General features: G+C 31.4%; 2 protein-coding genes across 3 annotated transcripts in view; one reads left to right on the plus strand and one right to left on the minus strand.

Moving 5' to 3' along the window:
* The window catches only part of LOC114333350 (uncharacterized), a 941557-nt gene that overhangs the window by 300203 nt on the left and 619699 nt on the right, over positions 1-21655 (minus strand). Inside the window, exon 5 of the mRNA XM_050643392.1 lies at positions 105-125. Within this exon, the coding sequence (XP_050499349.1) occupies positions 105-125 (21 nt within the window). The remainder of the gene's footprint in view (positions 1-104; positions 126-21655) is intronic.
* LOC126879976 (uncharacterized) lies at positions 3547-21146 on the plus strand. 2 transcript variants are annotated; one of them, XM_050643407.1, is made up of 3 exons: positions 3547-3715; positions 9900-10017; positions 20907-21146. In XM_050643407.1, exons 1-3 carry the CDS (start codon positions 3661-3663, stop codon positions 21001-21003), a joined length of 270 nt encoding a protein of 89 aa, XP_050499364.1. In that variant the 5' UTR covers positions 3547-3660; the 3' UTR covers positions 21004-21146. The 2 variants fall into 2 exon arrangements, with proteins under 2 accessions (XP_050499364.1, XP_050499365.1); XM_050643408.1 differs by lacking the exon at positions 20907-21146 and adding an exon at positions 17650-17829.

The following is a 21655-nucleotide window of genomic DNA, read 5'->3' on the forward strand; positions in this document are numbered from 1 at the left end:
AATGAAGAAAACACTCATGCACTTGTCAAGTTATTAAATACTATCATTGATGGATAAAACCACAGTTAATGTTTTAAAAGTAGATAGGTAATTTAAAAACTTACCTCTGATTTTTCAGAAATAACCTACAACAAACAAATACGTCAATAAAATATACAAATATATTTACAAATATACAAATTGTACATTAAATGAATAAAACGTTGTTTTTGTAGAATATAAAATCCTAATGCGACAAGTCACACAGTCTGTTCGGTAAGGTTTCGATACGTAAACATTGAATGACGTTTAATAAACGTCATTTTATTTTGTTATATCTTTTTATAACAGCTCCAGAATGAATGAATCGAATTAGCTTATTTCGATTTTAAAACATTTGTAGAAGTGCATAGGTCTGGATCCCGCGTATGAAAAAAAAGTTGATTAATAGCAAGCTGAAAATTTGTTAATAGCTTAAGGGTGTCTAGTCGGACAAACTTTGATAAATGGGAACACTGGAACAGGTGAAGTTTTAATTGTGGAACAGGTTAAAAATTTGGAAAGGCCAGACCACGAAAACGGCACATGTATTTTGTCCGACAGAACAGACTTAAACTCTCCGAACAGAGATTAAACTCTCATGCAAAAATCAGACTGATATTTATCACCAAATTGGCGTTTTAATGAGTGGAACATGTAGAATATGTTAAATGACAGGAATTATGACAGGTGGTAAATAGCAGTCTGATATTTGCATGAGAGCTTAATCCCTGTTCGGACAGTTTAAGTCTGTTCTGTCGGACAAAATAAATGTGCCGTTTTCGTGGTCTGACCGTTCCATTTTTAACCTGTTCCACAATTAAAACTGCCCCTGTTACAGTGTTCCCATATATCAAAGTTTATCCGACTAGACACCCTTAAGCTATTAACAAATTTTCAGCTTCCTATTAATCAACTTTTTTTTTCATACGCGGGATCCAGACCTAGCAAGGAAGGCTTAAAAGGTGAGAAAATGTGATGAAACTGTAAAGAAAATACTAAAAACAACAATGTTTTTGTCATATACACAAACAGTTATATTATACTCCTTAAGCTTTACGCCATTAAAACTGCGGCTAACTTCGGGTCTATTTACTTTTTTACCATGCTTTCAGCACTTGTTTGATCTAAATATGGTAGGTATGGTATTTAGAATTGTTTTATAAAATTTATACATATTTATTAAAATGTATTGCATTAAGAGGAAACAGTAGCGATCAACAGGTAGCGAAAACGCGTTTCAAGATTGCGGCTGTAATTTTTTCGAGATATTTGGCACACGTATTCGTAATATAATAAAGAATGGCGGTACAGAGCCCAATTTGAAAAATATATTAATATGTGGAAATTACTATGTAATTAAATACAATATTAAAAAAGCGAGCCTGTACCGCCATTAAGAAGAACAAAAAAATAAACTTTCTTCAAATAAACTTTTTTATCCGATGCCTAGATTTTGTGTCATTTTGGAACTACCAAAATTTTTTATTTCATTAGTAGTTCAAAAATGACACAAAATCTAGGCATCGGATAAAAAAGTTTATTTAAAGAAAGTGTATTTTTTTGTTCTTCTTAATGGCGGTACAGGCTCGTTTTTTTAATATTGTATTTAATTACAGAGTAATTTCCACATATTATTATATTTTTTAAATTGGGCTCTGTACCGCCACTCTTTATTATATTACGAATACGTGTGCCAAATATCTCGAAAAAATATTCAAAAGTACAGCCGCAATCTTGGAACGCGTTTTGGCTACCTGTTGATCGCTACTGTGTCACCTTAATGCAAAAACTTGAACTTCCACTGTCACATTGACAGTTTTAGTTGACATACTCTTCTGATACGTATAAAGGTGGAAATCAATCAATATAATGTCAATTTATATGTTACTATCGCTAAATTTAACAACTCTACTAGTTTTATTTCTGTTTATCTCACAATTTAATATGTTTTCCATCTTTTGCGCTATTTTGCCGGTTATTAGCACGCTCATCACTGTATAGTGTATTTGATAAATAATTGATTTAAGACGTGAACTTAATAAAAAGTTATTTATTGTGTATTATTTGTGGAAGATCCAAGCAGAGAATACATCAGGATAATATATTATGCGATCCAAGTATTTTGTTGTTAAAGATGTTCAAAATTATAAGCGTTCCATAGTAACAATATATTATTAAAAAATCACTTTAACACTTTTCCTCTTTTCTCGATTGAGTATTCGTTTTTGTGTACATATAAATTATTATAATCACTGAATACATAGTTAGTAAAAAAATGATGAGTAGTAATTACACAAGAGCTCTAAAATTATATATTAATTTTAGAGATCGAGTGCAATTTGTTGCGATTATTTCATGAATAAACTGTTCAAAACCAATATTTTATTGTAATTTATTTATGTAGGTACAAATTAGTACAATTAAACACACAGTTGTTATAAATATTTGACGGTTGAAAATCACTTTTATAATTTTTAAAACATTAATTGTCATTAATGTCACTGAATGTATTATTTCGTAGCAACGAATGGCATCTGACGTACTATGCTTGATGACGGGATATTATCAAAAATTATCACTTAATTTTTATTTCTGTAGCTTTTTATTAGTTAGAATCTCCAATGAATTAAATAATCACATTTATTAACTGAATTAATGATTTGCAATTATAAAAATAACAGTTATCCAAGAACATTTAAAAGTTATCTCCTTAAATTAATGATGACATTTTCAAGTAGAATGACATCATAGTAATGTTTACATATCCATACCAGTGTGTATTTTACTACACGTAATTTGCGGTGTAAAGACAGAAAAAGTAGGGATACCCGTAAAAGATTTGCAAATTATGTACCGATGGCCTTAAATTAAAAATTATAACACAAATAAGAGTCAGAAAAAAATGGAGGGTATCTAAAAAAATTGGAGGATGCCAGAAAAAAATGATGGAATCAGAAAAAAATGGAGAGTGTCAGAAAAAATTGGAAGACGATACGATAAAAAAGGAGGACGTCATACGAAATTGAGTAGACTGTAGAAGGCTATTGATTGTATTCCCCGTCGCATGGCAACGACAAAATCATTAGTATTTGATAAAAATATAAATTAGGAAACTAACAAATTAGGAAAAATACAAATTATAACACCTATGCAAAATGTTATGAAATTAGTAGTTTTGACAGCTTATTTATCGGTTATTTCGTAAATCTAATACGCCCTGGGATGTTATTTGTAAAAATAACACCCTAGGAAAATAGGCATATCATATCTAACTGACTTGACTATTTACTAGTAATTTTAATGCACTATTGTAATTTTATAGTTCCCAAAGTAAAGACGATATAATATAAGATCAGGATGATAATAATTATGGCAGCCCACACTACTCTTTTGTTTAATGAAAATATTTTAATTTTTAATTACGTAATTTTAATAAATCGAAAGGAACAATCTGTTTTTATTTTTGATTATTATTTAATTAAATTTATATATTTAATTAAAATAAAACTAAATAAGTGGGATTGAATTAATAATAACATAGTAAGTTATTATATAAGAAACAGTAAAAAGACGATTTAATAAAAGTTGCTCTTTATTTAGTTTATTTTATAGGATATCAGTCGTTGTAATATATTCATAATGAAAGTGATTGGGATTATATTTTTTTCTGCAGTTATTGTAGCGGCTTTTGCAGGTGAGTACATATGTTTTTTCTTTTTTTCTTCTTCTTTTTGTGTAGACATTACTCGGTTTGTTTTTTCAATGTGCCTCCAGTAGGTTGTCATTCCACCTTTTTGTGGTCTACCCACTGACCGTCTTCCTATTGGGGAACCGTCTCTCGCCGTCCTTACTACTCTATTTGTTGTCATTCGGCTTATGTGGTCATTATATTCTACTCTTCTGTTTTTCACGCAGTTATTAATGTTGTCCACCTTGTATCTCTGTCGTATATCTGCACTTCTAGCTCTATCCCATAGTGTCTTACCATCGATTTTTCGAAGTGTTTTCATATCTGCTGTTTCTAGCATTCTTTTGCCGCGTGTTTCTGCCGCGTACGTCATTATTGGTCTGATGACTGTTTGTAAATTATGTCTTTCACTTCTTTCCCGATGTTTTTATTTCTCCATATTGTTTCATTCAGGCAACCTGCGGCTCAGTTTGCTTTATTCACCTGATCTTCCATTTCTGTTTCGAGCTTTCCGTAACTAGATAGTGAGATGCCTAGATATTTAAACTCCATGACTTGTTCTATTGTTTGACCCTCAGAAGAGTCAAACATGTTTTTTTTATTTATTTATTTTTAAAAGTATATCTAATTTATAAGAATAATAAGTAAATTATGTGTTGCGAGGTAAGGCATATGGCAAATTAAGGTAAACCTACCAGTTATTGCGAGTTCTAGCGACCAAAAATTTGATCAGGAAGTACTAAACACTACAGGTATTTATCATTTTAACGTTAACATTTTAAATGATCAAAATTGATTATACACTATAATATATTCTTCTTTAAGTACCATCTCCCAATCGGAGGTTGGGTATCATCATCACTATCTTTACTCTATCTACCGCTGCTCTGAAGAGTTCTAGAGAACTGCATTTAAACCAGTCCCTTAAATTCTCCAACTATGACACTCTCCTTCATTATCTTATCTTTCCCTGTATGATCAGTCTTAGCAGTTCATATCGCTGTCCCCTCATTACGTGTCCCAGTTCTTATTTTTATTGTGTTAACAATTTCGTATTCTTTGTCCATTTCTCGCCATAGTTCCGTGTTAGTTTTTTCTGTATCCATGCTATTTTAAGCATCCTCCTGTAACACCACATTTCAAAGGACTGTAGCTTATTTATGTGTTCTTGCTTCAATGTCCAGCTTTCAAGTCCATATTGCAGTATTGAAAACACGTAGCATATCAAAGCTCTTTCAGTTCTAATCTAAGGTCTTTGTTGCAGAGAATTGTTTTCATTTTTACAAACGCATTTCTTGCTATTTCTGTTCTAGCCCTTATTTCTGTTGTTTGATTATTATTGTCTGAAATCCAGATTCCTAGGTATTTGTATTTATCAACCCTTTCTATCGGTATATATCCCAAATGTATGATTGTTTGTATATTTGTTTTCTTTGTTATTACCATGTATTTGGTCTTTTTTAAATTCATGTTTAGTCCATATTTTTCACCAAAACTGTTTGTTCTGTTTAGCAGTAATTAGAGTTTTTGAACAGAGCTTACCATAATCACGGTGTCAAATGCATATCTTGTGTTGTTAATAGATCTTCCATTAACTATTATTCCTTCACTTTGAGATAGTAGTGCTTCTTCAAAAATGGCTTCACTATATACGTTAAATAGTAAGGGAGACATAATACATCCCTGCCTTACTCCTCTCCTGATTTCAATTTCTGAACTGGGTTCTTTATCAAGTAATGGAAATCGATTGACATAAATAATTAGAACAATTATTTTTTTACATAATACATATTTGTAAAGTAAACAAGTCTTCTCACACATAGTCTATTCTGACCATCACCTTCTCTGAGGTCTTTATTTATCATAGCACTTCCCATGTACGTTTCCCATCCCAAAAGAGGTCTTCCTATACGTCTTCTTCTCGGCGGATCCCAGTTTAATATTTGATTTGGCCACGTGTGCTTTGGCATTTTTTGTACATGCCCGTACCTCTGTATGGCTCTGTTTTCTAACATTTGTGTGATTGAGCATTCTACTTCCATTTTGTTCCATATTTTTTCTTCTGTTCCAATTCTGTCCTCGTTGGTGATTTTCAAACATCTTCTCGTAAAGTCCAATTCAACTGTTTTTATTTTATTTCGTATGGTTGTTGTCATTGAATATACTTTCGCTCCATTAAGGCCCCATTCAGCAATGTGCTCTAAAACATATTTCTTTTGTTTTTTGTTTTGGTTAGAGTGTTGTTCCATATCACTCCATGGAGTCCTTTGATGGCTTATTTTTCCCCTATTATTTTCATTTCTACATATTTCATACAAATACCATCTCGACCAAAGGAAAATATCTCTGACAAGGAATGATGCTTAGTCTCTCAGTTCTAGATTAAAATAGTACGAAATTATGGTTTCATCATGGTAGCTGTGTATACGATTAAACAAATAGGCTGATACGAATACAAAAATAATAAAGCAACAGCATTATCATCATCCAACCTTTTGCAAAGTTGAACATAAGCCTCCCCTAATTTCTTCCAGTTTTGTCAGCCTTAAGCTTACTGCAATCAATTCCCAGCAATCTTTTGACGTTGTCTGTCCATCGTGTAGGTGGTCTACCTCTACTTCTTCTGTCTGCCCGTGGTCTCCACACTGTAATTTTTTTGGTACACCCGGCCTTCATTCTGGCTGCCAATTCCACTTTAGCCATGCTAATCGCTCTATGACATCTGTGACTCCTGTGCTTCTTCTGATTTCTTCGTTTCTGACCCTGTCTCTGAGAGTCAGTCCAAGTAGTGACTGCTCCATTCTTCTTTGGGTCACTCTAAGTTTGGTTACTGTGACCTAAGTTAACGATAATGTTTAGGCGTCGTAAGTCATGACTGGAAGGACACATTGGTCGAACATTTTCTTTTTCAAAAATGAATAACCATTTTCAATTTCGTTGCAAAACAAACATAGAGCCGCACCATATTCTAGTCCAATCAGAGAGTGCAGCAAGCACCTCTACCGGTTTCGAAACTTATTAGTCTCTCATCAGGAGGGTCCTATGCTACTCTCTCTTATCCAACAAAAACAAATCCCGGCGTGCAGTCCCGGATTGCAACTGTCATAAATAGTGTGATGTTAATGTCTTTTTGGTCCCAACTAATTAAAACTCTATTGTTTGGATAACTTTATATTTACATCGTATAAACGGTGATTCAACCATAATTGTTTACAAATACAAATCATTACCTATACCACACATTTGTACATATCAAGTATCTAATTATAACAACTCTTGAATTTACCTACGCTGCATTTTTATACACGACATAATATGTAAACCTCACGTATTAATTCACGGTCAAGAGTCATTGTCTTCGGGCCTAGCTAATACACTACATTATATCTTGATAAAGATATTTACAACTTAATTTATATAGGTTGTCCTAACTATATTACACAACGAACGAAATGGCACAGATGCCCTAGCGGAAACTACTAGCAAAATACTAAGTTTTCACTCTAGTGGCATATAGAATAACATAATGTTACTCTACATCCCACCAGACTGCACGCCGGGGTTTGTTTTGGTTAGATCAGAGAAAGCAGCTCCTGATGAGAGACTAATAAGTTTCGAAACCGGTAGAGGTGCTTGCTGCACTCTCTGATTGGACTAGAATATGGTGCGGCTGTATTTTCGATTTGCAACGAAATTGAAAATGGCTATTCATTTTTGAGTTACATGTTTACTCTGATTGGAATATGAATGGAACCATTCTCGTTGGAACTTTCCCGCGCTGAGCAGATGGGACGTGAATTATAAATTGTAAAATTCCTTCATCTTCCTTAGTCTCAGCATCCGTTATGGCTTGCAAATTGTAAAAGCCTCGGAGGTGTAACCAGAGAAGGTTCCCATTGTTTTCAGTCTGGTGGGATGTAGAGTAACATTATGTTATTCTATATGCCATTAGAGTGAAAACTTGGTCTTCTTTTTCAAATTAAAATAAAAAAGCGACAGCATAGCTCGATAAAACAAAATATTATAAAGGGTAAACTCTGCAAACTTTAAAAAGGGTAAACGCTATAGTTCGCTATATACTTCGATAAGTCAACGTAGAATGAAGATTTCTGTTGTATGTAGGTATATGAATTTATTAAAACTCCTTTAAATGTATCCACAAGGTTGTGGACAATTACAATATGCAAAACGTTTTCCGTCAAAACTGACCATCATCAGTGTGAACGTCCAGTGTATAAGTATTTGAAACTAGCCACTTAATTAGGTGTAAAAACCTCTAAATTACATTATTCATGGATTTAACACTGTAGTTAACCTCTCACCTGAGCGCCACGTGCAATTTCCGAGCAAGGATGAAGTATATCTACATGGTATTGAAATAATCTTGATACATCGACTTAATGTCGACTACTTTACAATGTGTAATCTGTCAATAATATAATTTAGAGGTTTTTACACCTAATGAAGTGGCTGGTTTCAAATACTTGTACACTGGACGTTCACACTAATTATGGTCAGTTTTGACCGAAAACGTTTTGTGTATTGTAATTTTCCACTACCTTGTGGATAAATTTTAAAATTTTTTAATAAATTCATATACCTATATACAACAGAAGTGTTTACTTTATTCTACGTTGTTAAAATATTATATTATTTTATTTTATTTGTACCCCAATTTAACGATATTTTTGTTATTTCTTATGCATTTTTTTAAGTAACATATTATCCGTGTATATTTAAGAGGTGATTCCATTTCAAATCACTCAATTTTGGAGCCAAAAAAATTTTGGATCTCCGATTTGTCTGAAAATTGGTATATAGCTTCTGCGGGACGTAAAAATAAGATATTTAAGGTCAAAAAATCTTCTTCTTCTTTTTTTTTTCAAAATGTTATTTTATGCGATTTTACAGAGATTTGGTGTTTATTTAAACAAATTTGCATTTTATATCGTGAAGTATCAATGGAAAACAATATTTTAATAGAAGGGACTCAAAAATGTCATTATATGGCATTATAATAAATTACTTTGATTGAAAACAAGTTTTTAATCAAATTTTATAGTGTACAAAACGTTAAAATACCGTTTTTTTATATTTTTTCTTTATTCCCAAAATACATCATAATCGATTTTGCTGAAAATTTGCCCACAGATAGCCAAAGCATAGGAATTTAAGTGGTGAGAAGGTTTTGAATTATATTACAATACCAAAAAAATTTACATGCAATATCATAGTAGAAAATATAGGCGTCTACTGTAAGTACAATTAACTCGAAAATATCGACCTCACGACAAAAATTGTTAAAAAGAAATTATAATAATTGTAAATCTGATTTATTTGGAACAATTTCAGTTCCTGTCATTTTTGTCGAAAAGTTAAAAATGTCGGAGATATTGAGCAAAACAGGTCCTCCTTTAAAATCAAGATGGCGGCTAACGTAACGGAGGAATTCATTCGTGATTTTAAATTTAGGCTACTATTGACTCCCCTAAAGATTACAAAAATAAAATTTTGGGCAGCGCATACAACGTCAAATGATATCCCGACTGGACTAATATACTTTTGAGTCTGATATTACTGCATGTAACTTTTTTGGTATTGTAATATAATTCAAATACTTCTAACCACTTAAAGTCCTATGTTTTGGCTATATGTGGGCAAATTGTCAGCCAAATCGATGATGATGTATTTTTAGAATGGAGGAAAATGTAAATTTTCCTGTTTTTAATGTTTTTTAATGTATTTTTGTATTTCATGTATTTTAATGTTTTTAATGTAATGAATTTAATGTATTTTAATGTTTTCTACACTATAAAATTTGATCAAAAACTTGTTTTGAATTAAACTAACTTGTTGTAATGACATTTTTAAGTCCCTTTTATTAAAATATTATGTTTTTCATTGATACTTTACGATAGAAAATGCAAATTTGTTTAAATAAACACCACTGTAAAATCGCATAAAATAATATTTTGATAAAAAAAGAAGAAGAAGATTTTTGACCTTAAATATCTTATTTTACGTCCCGTAGAAGCTATATACCAATTTTCAGACAAATCGGAGATCCAAAATTTTTTGCCTTAGTGATTTGACATGAAATGTACCTAAGTGGTACATGTATTAGTAATATTATTGTATCATACGAGGAAATTTTATAAATCTACGTAACACTAATTTTTTTTGGCTATAGAGCGCTCCTGCCCTGAGATACCTGGCGTTGGTATTTTGAATCATGGAGAAGAGGCAGCTGGTCCTGTAGGGGAATGTATACACCTTACATGTGATGATGGAGATTATATTAAGAAGACGTAGGTTAAACATCTAATTCAGAACTGATTAAACGTTTGAATTTACATATTATAGGCCTGGACCCAGCGTACCAAAAAAAGTTGATTCATAGCAGGCTAAAAATTTGGGAATAGCTTAACGGTGTCTAGTCGGACAAACTTTGATGTATGGGAACACTGGAACAGGGGAAGTTTTAATTGTGGCACAGGTTACGGGTTTCGAACGTCTGACTACGAAAACGTCCCATGTATTTGTTGGGCAGAATTTCCAATTGATTTGTTACCCTTTCATTAAACTCTCATGCAAAAATCAGATTGCTATTTACCACCAATATAATTCCTTGCATTTGACATGGAATGTTCTACGTGCCGGACTTATTAAAATGCCCAACATTTTGGACATCCAACTCCTTTTCAGAGTATCAAACAAATAGATAATACTCTGAAAAAGGAGTTGGATGAGTATTATCTATTTGCTTGTTCTTCTTCTTCGACGTGGACCTGCACCATAGCTGGCCATTGATTAAGAACAGGTTTCTTTTGTCAAACTTTTATTAGAACCTACATACCGTGTCTTACATGTAATGAACGCTAATATTGCGCCCTCCACTTACACGTAAAACTGATTAATTTTGAACTCACTTTGAAAACTTTCTCATAACGACCAGGTCGTCCCGCTTCATCTTATAGTCCAGAAAGCCACTGCGCATCCGCTAGCAAAAATATTCTAATTCGGATTTTTTGCACCATCTTACTTAGAAAGGACCCCTTTTAACAAATTTGCATGTTGCCAGGACCAAAAGTTGGTCAAAAATTTTTTAAACGTTTTTTTTTGTTTGTTTCTAAAATTATTTTTTTTGCATGGAACAAATTCAAATTTTTTTTAGGTTTTTTGGATCATTCCAAACAGAAAAGGTCTTTAGTGACTTTTCTCTAAAGTTGATAGTTTTTGACATATAAGCGATTAAAAATTGAAAAATTTCGAAATCGGCCAGTTTTAACCCTCAAATACTATGTAAAAAACTGAAAATTTGAACATTGCCAAGGTAGGCAGATATTCTTTAAACATAGATTGATGAAATCCCGAAGAGTATTTTGCAATACAATATCAACAACCCCTTTGTTTTTAATTGACAATCAAGCGTGCGCGACACTATTTTCCACCGTTGCATTATACAGTATGGTGCAAATGAAAGGAATAAATTCGTTAGTTCGTAAACTGGTGACTTTAAGGAAAAATCCCAAAACAGGTCGGTTTTTATTTTTAAGTTATGATATTGTGGCATATATAGTATACTAGTGACGTCATCCATCTGGGCGTGATGACGTAATCGATGATTTTTTAAATGAGAATACGGGTCGTGTGCTGGCTCATTTAAAAGGTTCCTCAATTCTCTATTCAGTAATATAAACATGTACATAATTATTTATACAGGGTGTCCAAAAATTTTTTATTAAATTAAATCATTTGGCAAATTAACATAAAAATTAAATTATTGGACACCCTGTATAAATAATCATGTAAATGTTTATATTACTAAATAGATAATTGAAGAACCTTTCAAATGAGCTGGCACACGACCCCTATTCTCATTTAAAAAAATCATCGATTACGTCATCACGCCCAGATGGATGACGTCACTAGTATACCATATATGTCACAATATCATAACTTAAAAATAAAAATCGACCGGTTTCGGGATTTTTCCTTAAAGTCGCCGGTTTACGAAATAACGGATTTATTCCTTTCATTTGCACCATACTGCATACACAGGCAACGGTGGAAAATAGTGTCGCGCACGCTTGATTGGCAATTAAAAAACAAAGGAATTTTTGATATTGTATTGCAAAAAACTCTTAGGGATTTCATCAATCGATGTTTAAAGAATATCTGCCTACCTTGGCAACATTCAAATTTTCAGTTTTTCACATAGTTTTTGAGGGTTAAAAATGGCCGATTTCGAAATTTTTCAATTTTTAATCGCTTTTATGTCAAAAACTATCAACTTAGAGAAAAGTCACTGAAGACCTTTTCGGTTTAGAATGATCCAAAAAATCTAAAAATAAATTGTTTCATGCAAAAAAATAATTTTAGGAAAAAACAAAAAAAAAACCTTTAAAAAATGTTTGACCAACTTTTGGTCCTGGCAACATGCAAATTTGTTAAAAGGGGTAAGAGGGGGTTTTTGAGTAAGATTGTGCAAAAAATCCGAATTAGAATATTTTTCCTAGCGGATGCGCAGTGGCTTTCTGGACTATTAGGTAATTGAAAAAAGGGTTTACTGCGCAACGCATACCAAAGCATTTGGCGCGCGACTAGAAAGGCATGCATTTCAGTTAAAAAAGGGAGAACAGTGGCGTAGCAGAAAAATAAAAAATAGGGTTTGAGCAAAATACTACATATATGTCAAATAAAGTTTTATATTGCATAAACTTAAAAACAACATGTAGCTTAATAAAATGAAAAAAAGTCAAAATATAAATTCGTACAGGTTAAAACAAATTTTATATCAAAGTTTAGGTGGGTAAAAAAGATATTTTCAAGAAAGTATCCAAATCATACAAGGGGATCATTGTTTAAATAATTAAAAAGGGGTCATTTTTGCAAAAAAAATACTTTTTTAACTGCTAAGGTCATTCACTTATTAATGAAGGTCTATGGGATTTTTTTTACAAATTTGAAGGGTAAATCTTTCACATAAGACTTACTAAATTATATCTGACCCCCTATTTATTTGAATAATTGTATATAAAACTTTAAAAACAAATTTGCAAAAAAATATTTTAAGCGTTTTAAATAAGCACTATAAAATATCTTATTTTACAGACTAAGTTGCACTATGTTACTAGTATTAAGCAAAAAAAAATTGGTCGAAAAATATTTAATATTTTTTGAGATATTCAATTTTTTTTTTTAAATGTTACTATATTTTCAATTGCAAAAACGCGGTTGTTGTCAAAGAAATATTCACCTGATTAAGCTCTCATTACTTTTATTTTTATGTATATTTTCGATAAATGTATTGATAAATTCAAATTTCAATTAAACTCCCCCCTAAAATGGCATTTGAAAATTATTCAAATTTGTTTATAATTTGTTTTTTTAATAACGTCGCGAGGATTAGTAGAAGTATTTTGAAATGCCGTTTCAATAATTGGGTTCCTGGGAATTTTTTACTAATTAACAAAATTTTTTTGTCGTTTTTTCTTCTTCTTTTTTTTTCTTGGAGTTATATTACTACGGGCCCTTTTAGGGTTAAATTTTATTAAGAATGTCGAATCTCTGAGTTGTAGATTCTATACCTCAAAATATTAAGATTGGTCAAAAATCACTTAAAGATGTGGCTACTTACTGAGTTACAGGTTTTTTTTTAAATTTAAAAATTATTTTTATTAAGTACTTTAAAACTATTTGACGTATCCTTATCATACTTGGCAGATAGTGTGGCTATTACACACCCTACTAAATTGTGATTACTAAACGTTTCTAGCTAGTGCCAGAGGCGTACGACAGGGGATGGTGAATGATTGACCTTTCCCAAATTCTACGCCACTGAGTGAATTACTATTTTAGCGAAATTTTTAGATTCTCCAATACTTTGTATGCAGATAACTTTATTGGTATCGATAAAGTCATCAGTTTGAGAGATATTGGAAGTTTAAAATGATTGAATAAATGAATCAAAATAACTATGCCGTTTCATTTTTAACGTCCAATATCTCGAAAAATATTGACTTAATCGTTACCAGTAAAGAGTATATTATTTACATAGAAAGTATTGGAGAATCGAAAAATTTCGCTAAAATAGTAATTCCCTCAGTGGCGTAGAAATTGGGAAGGGTCAACCATTAACTATCCCCTGTCGTACGCCTCTGCCTACAGCCACACTATCTGACAAGTACGATAAGGATACGTCAAATAGTTTTACAGTACTTGGTAAAAATAATTTTTAAATTTTTAAATTAAACACTCTGTAACTCAGTAAGTAGCCACATTTTATGTGATTTTTGACCAATCTTAATATTTTTAGGTCTAGAATCTACGACTTAGAGATTCGACATTCTTAATGAAACTTAACCCTAAAAGGGCCCGTAGTAATATAACTCCAAAAAAAAAGAAAAGGAAAAAAATACAAAAAGTTTGTTAATTAGTGAAAAATTCCCAGGAACCCAATTATCGAAACGGCATTTCAAAATATTTAATCCCCGCGACGTTATTAAAAAAAATTATAAACAAATTTGAATAATTTTCAAATGCCATTTTAGGGGGAAGTTTAATTAAAATTTGAATTAATCAATACATTTATCGAAAATATACATAAAAATAAAAATAATAAGATTTATTATAGGTGAATATTTCTTTGGCAGCAACCGCGTTTTTTTTTGCAATTAAAAATATAGTAACATTTATTAAACAAATTCAATATCTCAAAAAATATTAAATGTTTTTGGATCAATTTTTTTTTATTAATACTGATAACATAGCGCAACTTCTCCTGTAAAATAAGATATTTTATAGTGCTAATTTAAAACGCTAAAAATAATTTTTTGCAAATTTGTTTTTAAAGTTTTATACATAATTATTTAAATAAACAGGAGGTCAAATTTAATTTAGCAAGTCTTATGTGAAAGATTTACCCTTCAACTTTGCAGAAGACAATCCTATATACGTTGATTGACCCCTTTTTAATTATTTAAACAATGATCCCCTTGTATGATTTGGATACTTTCTTGAAAATATCTTTTGTACCCACCTAAACTTTGACATAAAAATTGTTTCAACCTGTACGAATTTACATTTTGATTTACATGTAGTGTAATTTTATTTTACTAGACTAATGCTAGTTTTTACATTCATAAGCTTGTCTGGATGACACGTTCCACAATTAAAATTTCCCCTGTTCCAGTGTTGCCATACGTCAAAGTGTATCTGACTAGATACCAATTAACATATTTTCAGCTTTCTATTAATCAACTTTTTTGGTACGTGGGATCCAATCCTAATAGTACACTATTAATTCATATTCTTACGTACATTTTTATACATTTTTGAACATCATTTCTTAACACGTTGAGATTATAGATGTAAATTATTTAATTCAAACTTTTTTCCTTTCTCATAATAATCACAATTTATTTTAGAACAGGCAAAATGCCCCCACTTCCAGAATAAAATGTTTGACATTTTTTACGTTCTATGTGATTCAAAAATAAGCAAGCAAAAAATGATAAATTCAAACGCTTTTACCAAGCTTGTATACGTTTTGTAGACCCGCATGTTAACGGTATATAAACTAAAAATGCATTTTCGTACAACTTTTTTTGGAGTTCCCCACAGTCTAATTTTTTTATGTATTGCATTTTATCAAAAAATATAAGTCTGATGTTTTCAGAATTTTTCGTAAGGTGCAACACCTTCAAAACCCAGAACATCTTTTTTTTTAGAAGTTTTTATCAATTAAATTTTTAGCTATTTTATCTATTTTATAGACTTTAAAATAAATCAAATTAAGGTTTTTGTCCTTTGAGAGTCCTTTGAGATATTCAAACATTGGGTAAAACACCTTTAAACCCCCCAAGAAACCATGTTTTTCAATGTTTCTAAGGGTTTTTGCGATTTTTTTTCGAGGTTAAGCATATTTTGTGAGATCGATGCAACTGGAATCAGTTTTTTTTCATTTTTCTTTAATTTTATGTGTTCAAAAAATAAGAAGTTCAATTTTCACTAGTAATACCACTAGAGGTCAAATTATTTCCGGAAATTTTTTTGAGATCATGAATATTTTGAAAATTTCCCGAGTCGCAGACGAGGGAAATTTTCTAAAAATATTCATGATCAAAAAAAAAATTTCCGGATATTAATTTGACTTCGCGTGGTATTCGGTAAGAAAATTCCACACCAAATTGTGGTGGGAAATCAAATATTTTTAAAATTTATTTCAACAATGCAAATTATTTTCTTTTACGGTTACATACCTACAGGAACAGATTACATAATAATATTCAGTTTGTTTTCACACCAATGGACTCTTAGCCTATTAAACTATTGATTACCACTGATTGTAGTAGCTCAAAAGTGCCATTTAGGGACAAAAAATATAATATTATTTTATTTTATAGGTACTTGAGCTTAGGACAAGTGGTAGAAAATTATAATTTTAGAGGTTTTTCGGGAAGCTGCATGAACATATTAATAGCGCGCCATAGCTTTGTCAGCAATTATTTAGGCTTTCAAATTCGTAATTTCTACTCATTGTAGTTGCATGGGAATACCATTTCAAGATAGAAAATAGTATATTCTTCAATTTTACATAAGTTTTGAGTAACTACAAGTGATAGAAAATTATTTTTTGGCGTTTTTCTTAACGTGCGTTATGCGCGTTTTAATGGTATGGAATTCATAACCAGCGTCAGCAAGCATCAATCATAGGAGGCTGTGATCATTATATTTTGACACTTCAAAACATCAAAAAAAAAAACTCGCGTTTTGTTACAATAAATAATATTGCACAGTCAGTAAAACCAATAAAATTCTTTGTTTAAAAAATGAATCTATTTGAAAATCATACAATATGCAAAATATGCGTGAAATTATCTGATGTAAAGATCAATCATCGTACCATGGCTTATTTATTTGAATTAATAGAGGATTGTGGCTTCAACTTGAAAAAAGAAAATCTGTTCCAAATTGTCCACGAATATTTGCGACTAAACTACGCAAAATTGAAAGTACTGAATGGGAAAAAGGTAAATAAATTAGTGTCTAAATATTATATATATTTTATTAGACATATAAACTTAACTGAAAACATTCAAAGAATATAGAAAACATCTTAGCTTTGTAACTAAAATGAATCAAAACTAAATTATGTAAACAAATAAAAACCAGTCTGTCAAAAATGTTCTGTTATTGTAAACGTCAAAAAATTTCCACTATAATTCGCTGTTGGGTACCCCACGAGCAAAAAATGTCCCATAAAATACCTCCGTTGCCATGGTGATCTGTCAAAATAACGTATTTTGATTGGTTCAAAATTACAGGTGTGGAATTTTCAGTGTAATTTTTGACAGCCACTCGTCCCCCTCGCCCCTAATTTTTTTCCTTATACTTTTTTTTCGGTGGGTTGAAATCAATTTTAAAATTTCAAAAAATTCACACGCTTAGTTGCACCTGTTATAAAACTTGTGCATTTTTTATAGATCCTTTTTTTGAGTGTACATAACCGAAAAATGCATTTTTTTTTTTTCGAAAAAGGGGTATAACGTTTTTTTGAGATGGCTGCAGATTTATATTTTTTTGTGTATTGTATCACACATATATTTCTGGTTTTTTTTAGAATTTTTTCTTAAGGTGCGCCAACTTCAAAAACCCGAAAAACTGTCTTGTTTAGTTGTTTTGGGGGATTTTCACCATTTTAGAGAATTCAAAATAAATTAAATTAAGGTTTTTTTATAGCTTATAAATTTTGACTTGTTTTTATATTGAACTGAGGTATCAATATAGTTTGAAGTAACTTTAGGACTTCCTAAGGTTATGCTAAAATGGGGCGAAACACCTGAAAACTTCATTCACATAAGAGAATCATAACCATTAAATTAGTATAAAGTCTAGAGTCATATATTATATTGTCAGTTACATTTATATCTTTTTAGATGCTCCACATCCACTGACGCCAGGTGCTATGAGACACCTAGAGATCCAACAAAACGTTATCCAGAATGCTGTCCTCTTTTTATATGTCCTCTGTAATTAAATATGTAATTATACATTTGGAGATATAATTTTTATCCCTAATATGTGTAATACAAATTAAATATAAAATTTATTAGAAATTTTTTCATTTCATAATAATAATATTAGTTGTTTAAAGAGTAAATAGCTTGAGATTTGTATAGTTATTTTATCACAGTCCCAACTGTGGTTGGGATCAGTGGCGGTTCTAGACCAAAAAACTGGGGGGGGGGTCAAGGGAACACAACCGGTGAATAAACAAGATAACGTGCCTTTTTAACGAAAATTATAGTCCAAAAGTCCTGTAAAAATTGGGGGAGCCTGTCCCGGGCTAGAACCGCCACGGGTTGGGATCAGAAAGTTTGAAATATTCCTAGATTCGTGTTATCCTATAGAAGTTCCGGACATAAATCAACCGGTTATTCTCTATCGTTGATGATCACCCGAAGAGACATGGAGCTTCTTCATTATTTTCTTAAAATTCCCTCTCTGCGAAGAATAACGTTCAATCCTGATGTATGTAAAAGGTTTAAAAGATCAATTTGAAAAAAAAGTCTACCAGTTTGCTCATAATCGTATGAAGCTTCAAACTCTACCAAGGCCGGGTTTGACATGTATGAATGCTACTTAGCCCAGTCGGGATAGCATTTGACCTCGCATTACGAGCTGCCCTAAATTTTATTTTTCTAATCTTTAGGGGGGCCAATAGTAGTACAAATTTAAAATCTCGACTGAGTTTGACCGTGGCGTTAGCCGCCATCTTATTTTAAACGAGAACCGTTTTTGCTCAATATATCCGCCATTTTCAACTTTTCGACAAGAAGTGTAGAAACTGAAATTATTGAAAATACGATTTTATATAATTTCCTTTATTATAATTTTTTTCGTGCGGTCGATATTTTCCCAGTTATGGGGGAAAATAGTGACAGTTATATTAGCATAATTATTGATTTATTGAATTATCTCGTTTATTATTAGTTTTACAACAAATTTGAATCTATACAAAAATGAACAGAATTAAATTTTTTACAATTTTAATTTCATTAACTTTTTTGATAAAATAATTATTTAAGGTAGTACGTATGCGGTAAAAGTGCAAGCGTAAGACCTGATTGATTTTAAAGCAATTGTTTTTGTTCAATATCTCCGCCATTTTCAACTTTTGGACAAAAAATGTAAGGACTGAAATTGTCGCAATTACGATTTACTACAATTTTTCGATAAAACGGGGAAATTGGGGAGAATGGGGAAATTCCCTTAACAGGGTCCAACATTAAAAAAAAAATGTTGAAGTATTAAAATATGTTAGCTGACATGAAACTTAATTATCGACAGACAAATTCAACCAATAAAACCTGCTAATTTAAAATTAAATGAACTTAATGCATATAATTTATTATTTATGGTGTTTTAACACTTTATGGTGTTTCATTGGAAATTTAAAAAATTGTATAAAATATAATTCTCATTATTTTTGTTTATGTACAATTATGTCGTAAAGTTAATAATAACTAAGACAATTCAATAATTATGCTTCCCCTCCTCTTCCACTATTTCTCCCCTTAACTCGGAGAATGTTGACCGCTTAAAAAAATTGTGGAAAAGAAATTGTGGGAAATTGCGTTTCCAACAATTTTAGTTCCTACCGTTTTTGTCGTAGTTAAGTTAAGTTAAAAATTGCGGAGAAATTAAGCAACAACGGTTCTCCTTTAAAATCAACATGGCGGCTAATGCAATTGCGGAATTTAGTCGAGATTTTAAATTTACACTACTATTGATCTCAACTAAAGGATAGAATTATAATATTTTGGGCAGCTCGGAAACAAGATTCAATTCAGTAATTATGCTCCCCCACCACTTTTTACTATTTCCCGCTTAACTCGGAAAATATTAACCGCATGAAAAAAATTGTTAATAATAAATTGTAGGAAATCATATGTGGAACAAGATAACTTTAATTTTTTTTTTGTGTATTGTATCACACATATATTTCTGGTTTTTTCTAGAATTTTTTCTTAAGGTTCGCCAACTTCAAAAACCAGGAAAACTGCCTTGTTTAAGTGCTTTGGGGGATTTTCACCATTTTAGAGAATTCAAAATAAATTAAATTAAGGTTTTATTTAGCTTATAAATTTTGACTTGTTTTTATATTGAACTGAGTATCAATATAGTTTGAAATAAATTTAGGACTTTCAAAAATTGGACGGAACACTTGAAAACTTCAAATGAGTGCTCATATGATTTATATGATATACTTTCAAACGGTTCCAAAGACCTTCTTTACAGCATTAAGTACTCCATTCACATAAGAGGATCATAACCATTAAATTAATATAAAGTCTAGAGTCATATCGCACCTTGAAAACCATAGGGCAGTAACTGCAAAAATCATAATATTGAGTTATGAGCATTTTAAGCTGTTGTAAAGTTAATTTTATTTACTGTAATTCCAAAAATTAAGCTGCAAACCTGGTATTTGGCACAATTGTCTTTAATTTTACATATTTTTACATGAATTAAAAAGTACGTAAAATTTCCCCCAGGAAATAGGTATTTTAACACATACGGCCATATGGTTTTAAAAAATATATCGATTTTGTATTGATTGTACTTATTTATTACAAATTTTTAGTGTTAACACTTAATCAAAGTCTTGCATATTATAATCTGTCGCTTATATAATGTCTGTCGGTTATAATTCGCTTTTCTTTTGGGATAAACCCATCTGCAGTATGACGTTGTATATCAATTTGTTATAGTCTTGTCGCTTATTTCCAGTGTTGCAATCAAATCTCTATGCAGCACTCTATGTTTTGTTACATTCAAAGGATGTTTCCTTAGTAGATCTTGCTTTCATTTTACGAGCATGGGTCACATTTTGCACATATTGCCATATAGATCTGGGGTTTTGTTCCAATTTTAGAACCGTAGAGCATCAACTACTGCAGATAATGCCTGATGGTATAAAAAGAAGAGTCGATTTTTGACAAAAGCCATAGAGATGTATCTTTCTGGTGCCGAACTTAAATTTTTTTGCAGACGCTGCTATACAGCATTAAAAAATAGATTTTTTTTCCTATTAGACTGAATTCAAAGGTCATTTCATGAAAAAATTGCAGATATTGCCATATGGTTTTCAAGGTGCGATATATTGTCAGTTACATTTATATCTTTTTAGATGCTCCACATCCACTGACGCCAAGTGCAATGAGACACCTGGGGATCCAACAAAACGTTATCCAGAATGCTGTCCTTATTTTAGATGTCCTTACTAATTAGATATGTAATACTACATTTGAAGATGTAATTTTTATCCCTAATATGTATAATACAAATTAAATATAAAATTTATTAGAAATTGTTACATTTTATAATAATAATATTAATTGTCTAAAGAATAAATAGCTTGGGATTGTTATAGTTATTTTATCACAATACTAACTGTGGTTGGGATCAGTGGCGGTTCTAGACCAAAAAAGCTGGGGGGGGGGGCAAGGGCACACAACCGGTGAATAAACAAAGTAAGGTTGCCTTTTTAACGAAGATTATAGTAAAAAAGTCCTGTAAAAATTGGAGGGGGGGTAGCTGCCCCCTGCCCGGGCTAGAACCGCCACTGGCTGGGATCAGAAAGATTGAAATATTTTATTTCCTCGATTCGTGTTATCCTATAGAAGTTCCGGACATAAAGCAACCGGTTATTCTCTATCGTTGATGATCATCGGAAGAGACATTGAGCTTCTTCAAGAACTTATTTTCTTAAAATTCCCTCCCTGCGAAGAATAACGTTCATCCCTGATGTATATAGAAGGTTTGAAAGATCAATTTGAAAAAAAAGTCTACCAGTTTGCTCATAATCGTATGAAGCTTCAAAGTCTACCAAGGCCAGGTTTGACATGTATGTTACTGGCAAAACTTTCGAAAGAGGTG

The sequence above is a fragment of the Diabrotica virgifera genome, chromosome 2 (assembly GCF_917563875.1).
Source record: "Diabrotica virgifera virgifera chromosome 2, PGI_DIABVI_V3a".
In the NCBI taxonomy this organism is placed as follows: domain Eukaryota; kingdom Metazoa; phylum Arthropoda; class Insecta; order Coleoptera; family Chrysomelidae; genus Diabrotica; species Diabrotica virgifera.

Bases quoted from the DNA above. Each gene is read 5' to 3' on its own strand.
- LOC126879976 (XM_050643407.1), top strand. From the start codon at position 3,661: ATGAAAGTGATTGGGATTATATTTTTTTCTGCAGTTATTGTAGCGGCT. The intron at 3,716-9,899 runs GTGAGTACATAT...TTTTGGCTATAG, and splicing joins TATTGTAGCGGCTTTTGCAG to AGCGCTCCTGCCCTGAGATA. The intron at 10,018-20,906 runs GTAGGTTAAACA...ATATCTTTTTAG, and splicing joins GGAGATTATATTAAGAAGAC to ATGCTCCACATCCACTGACG.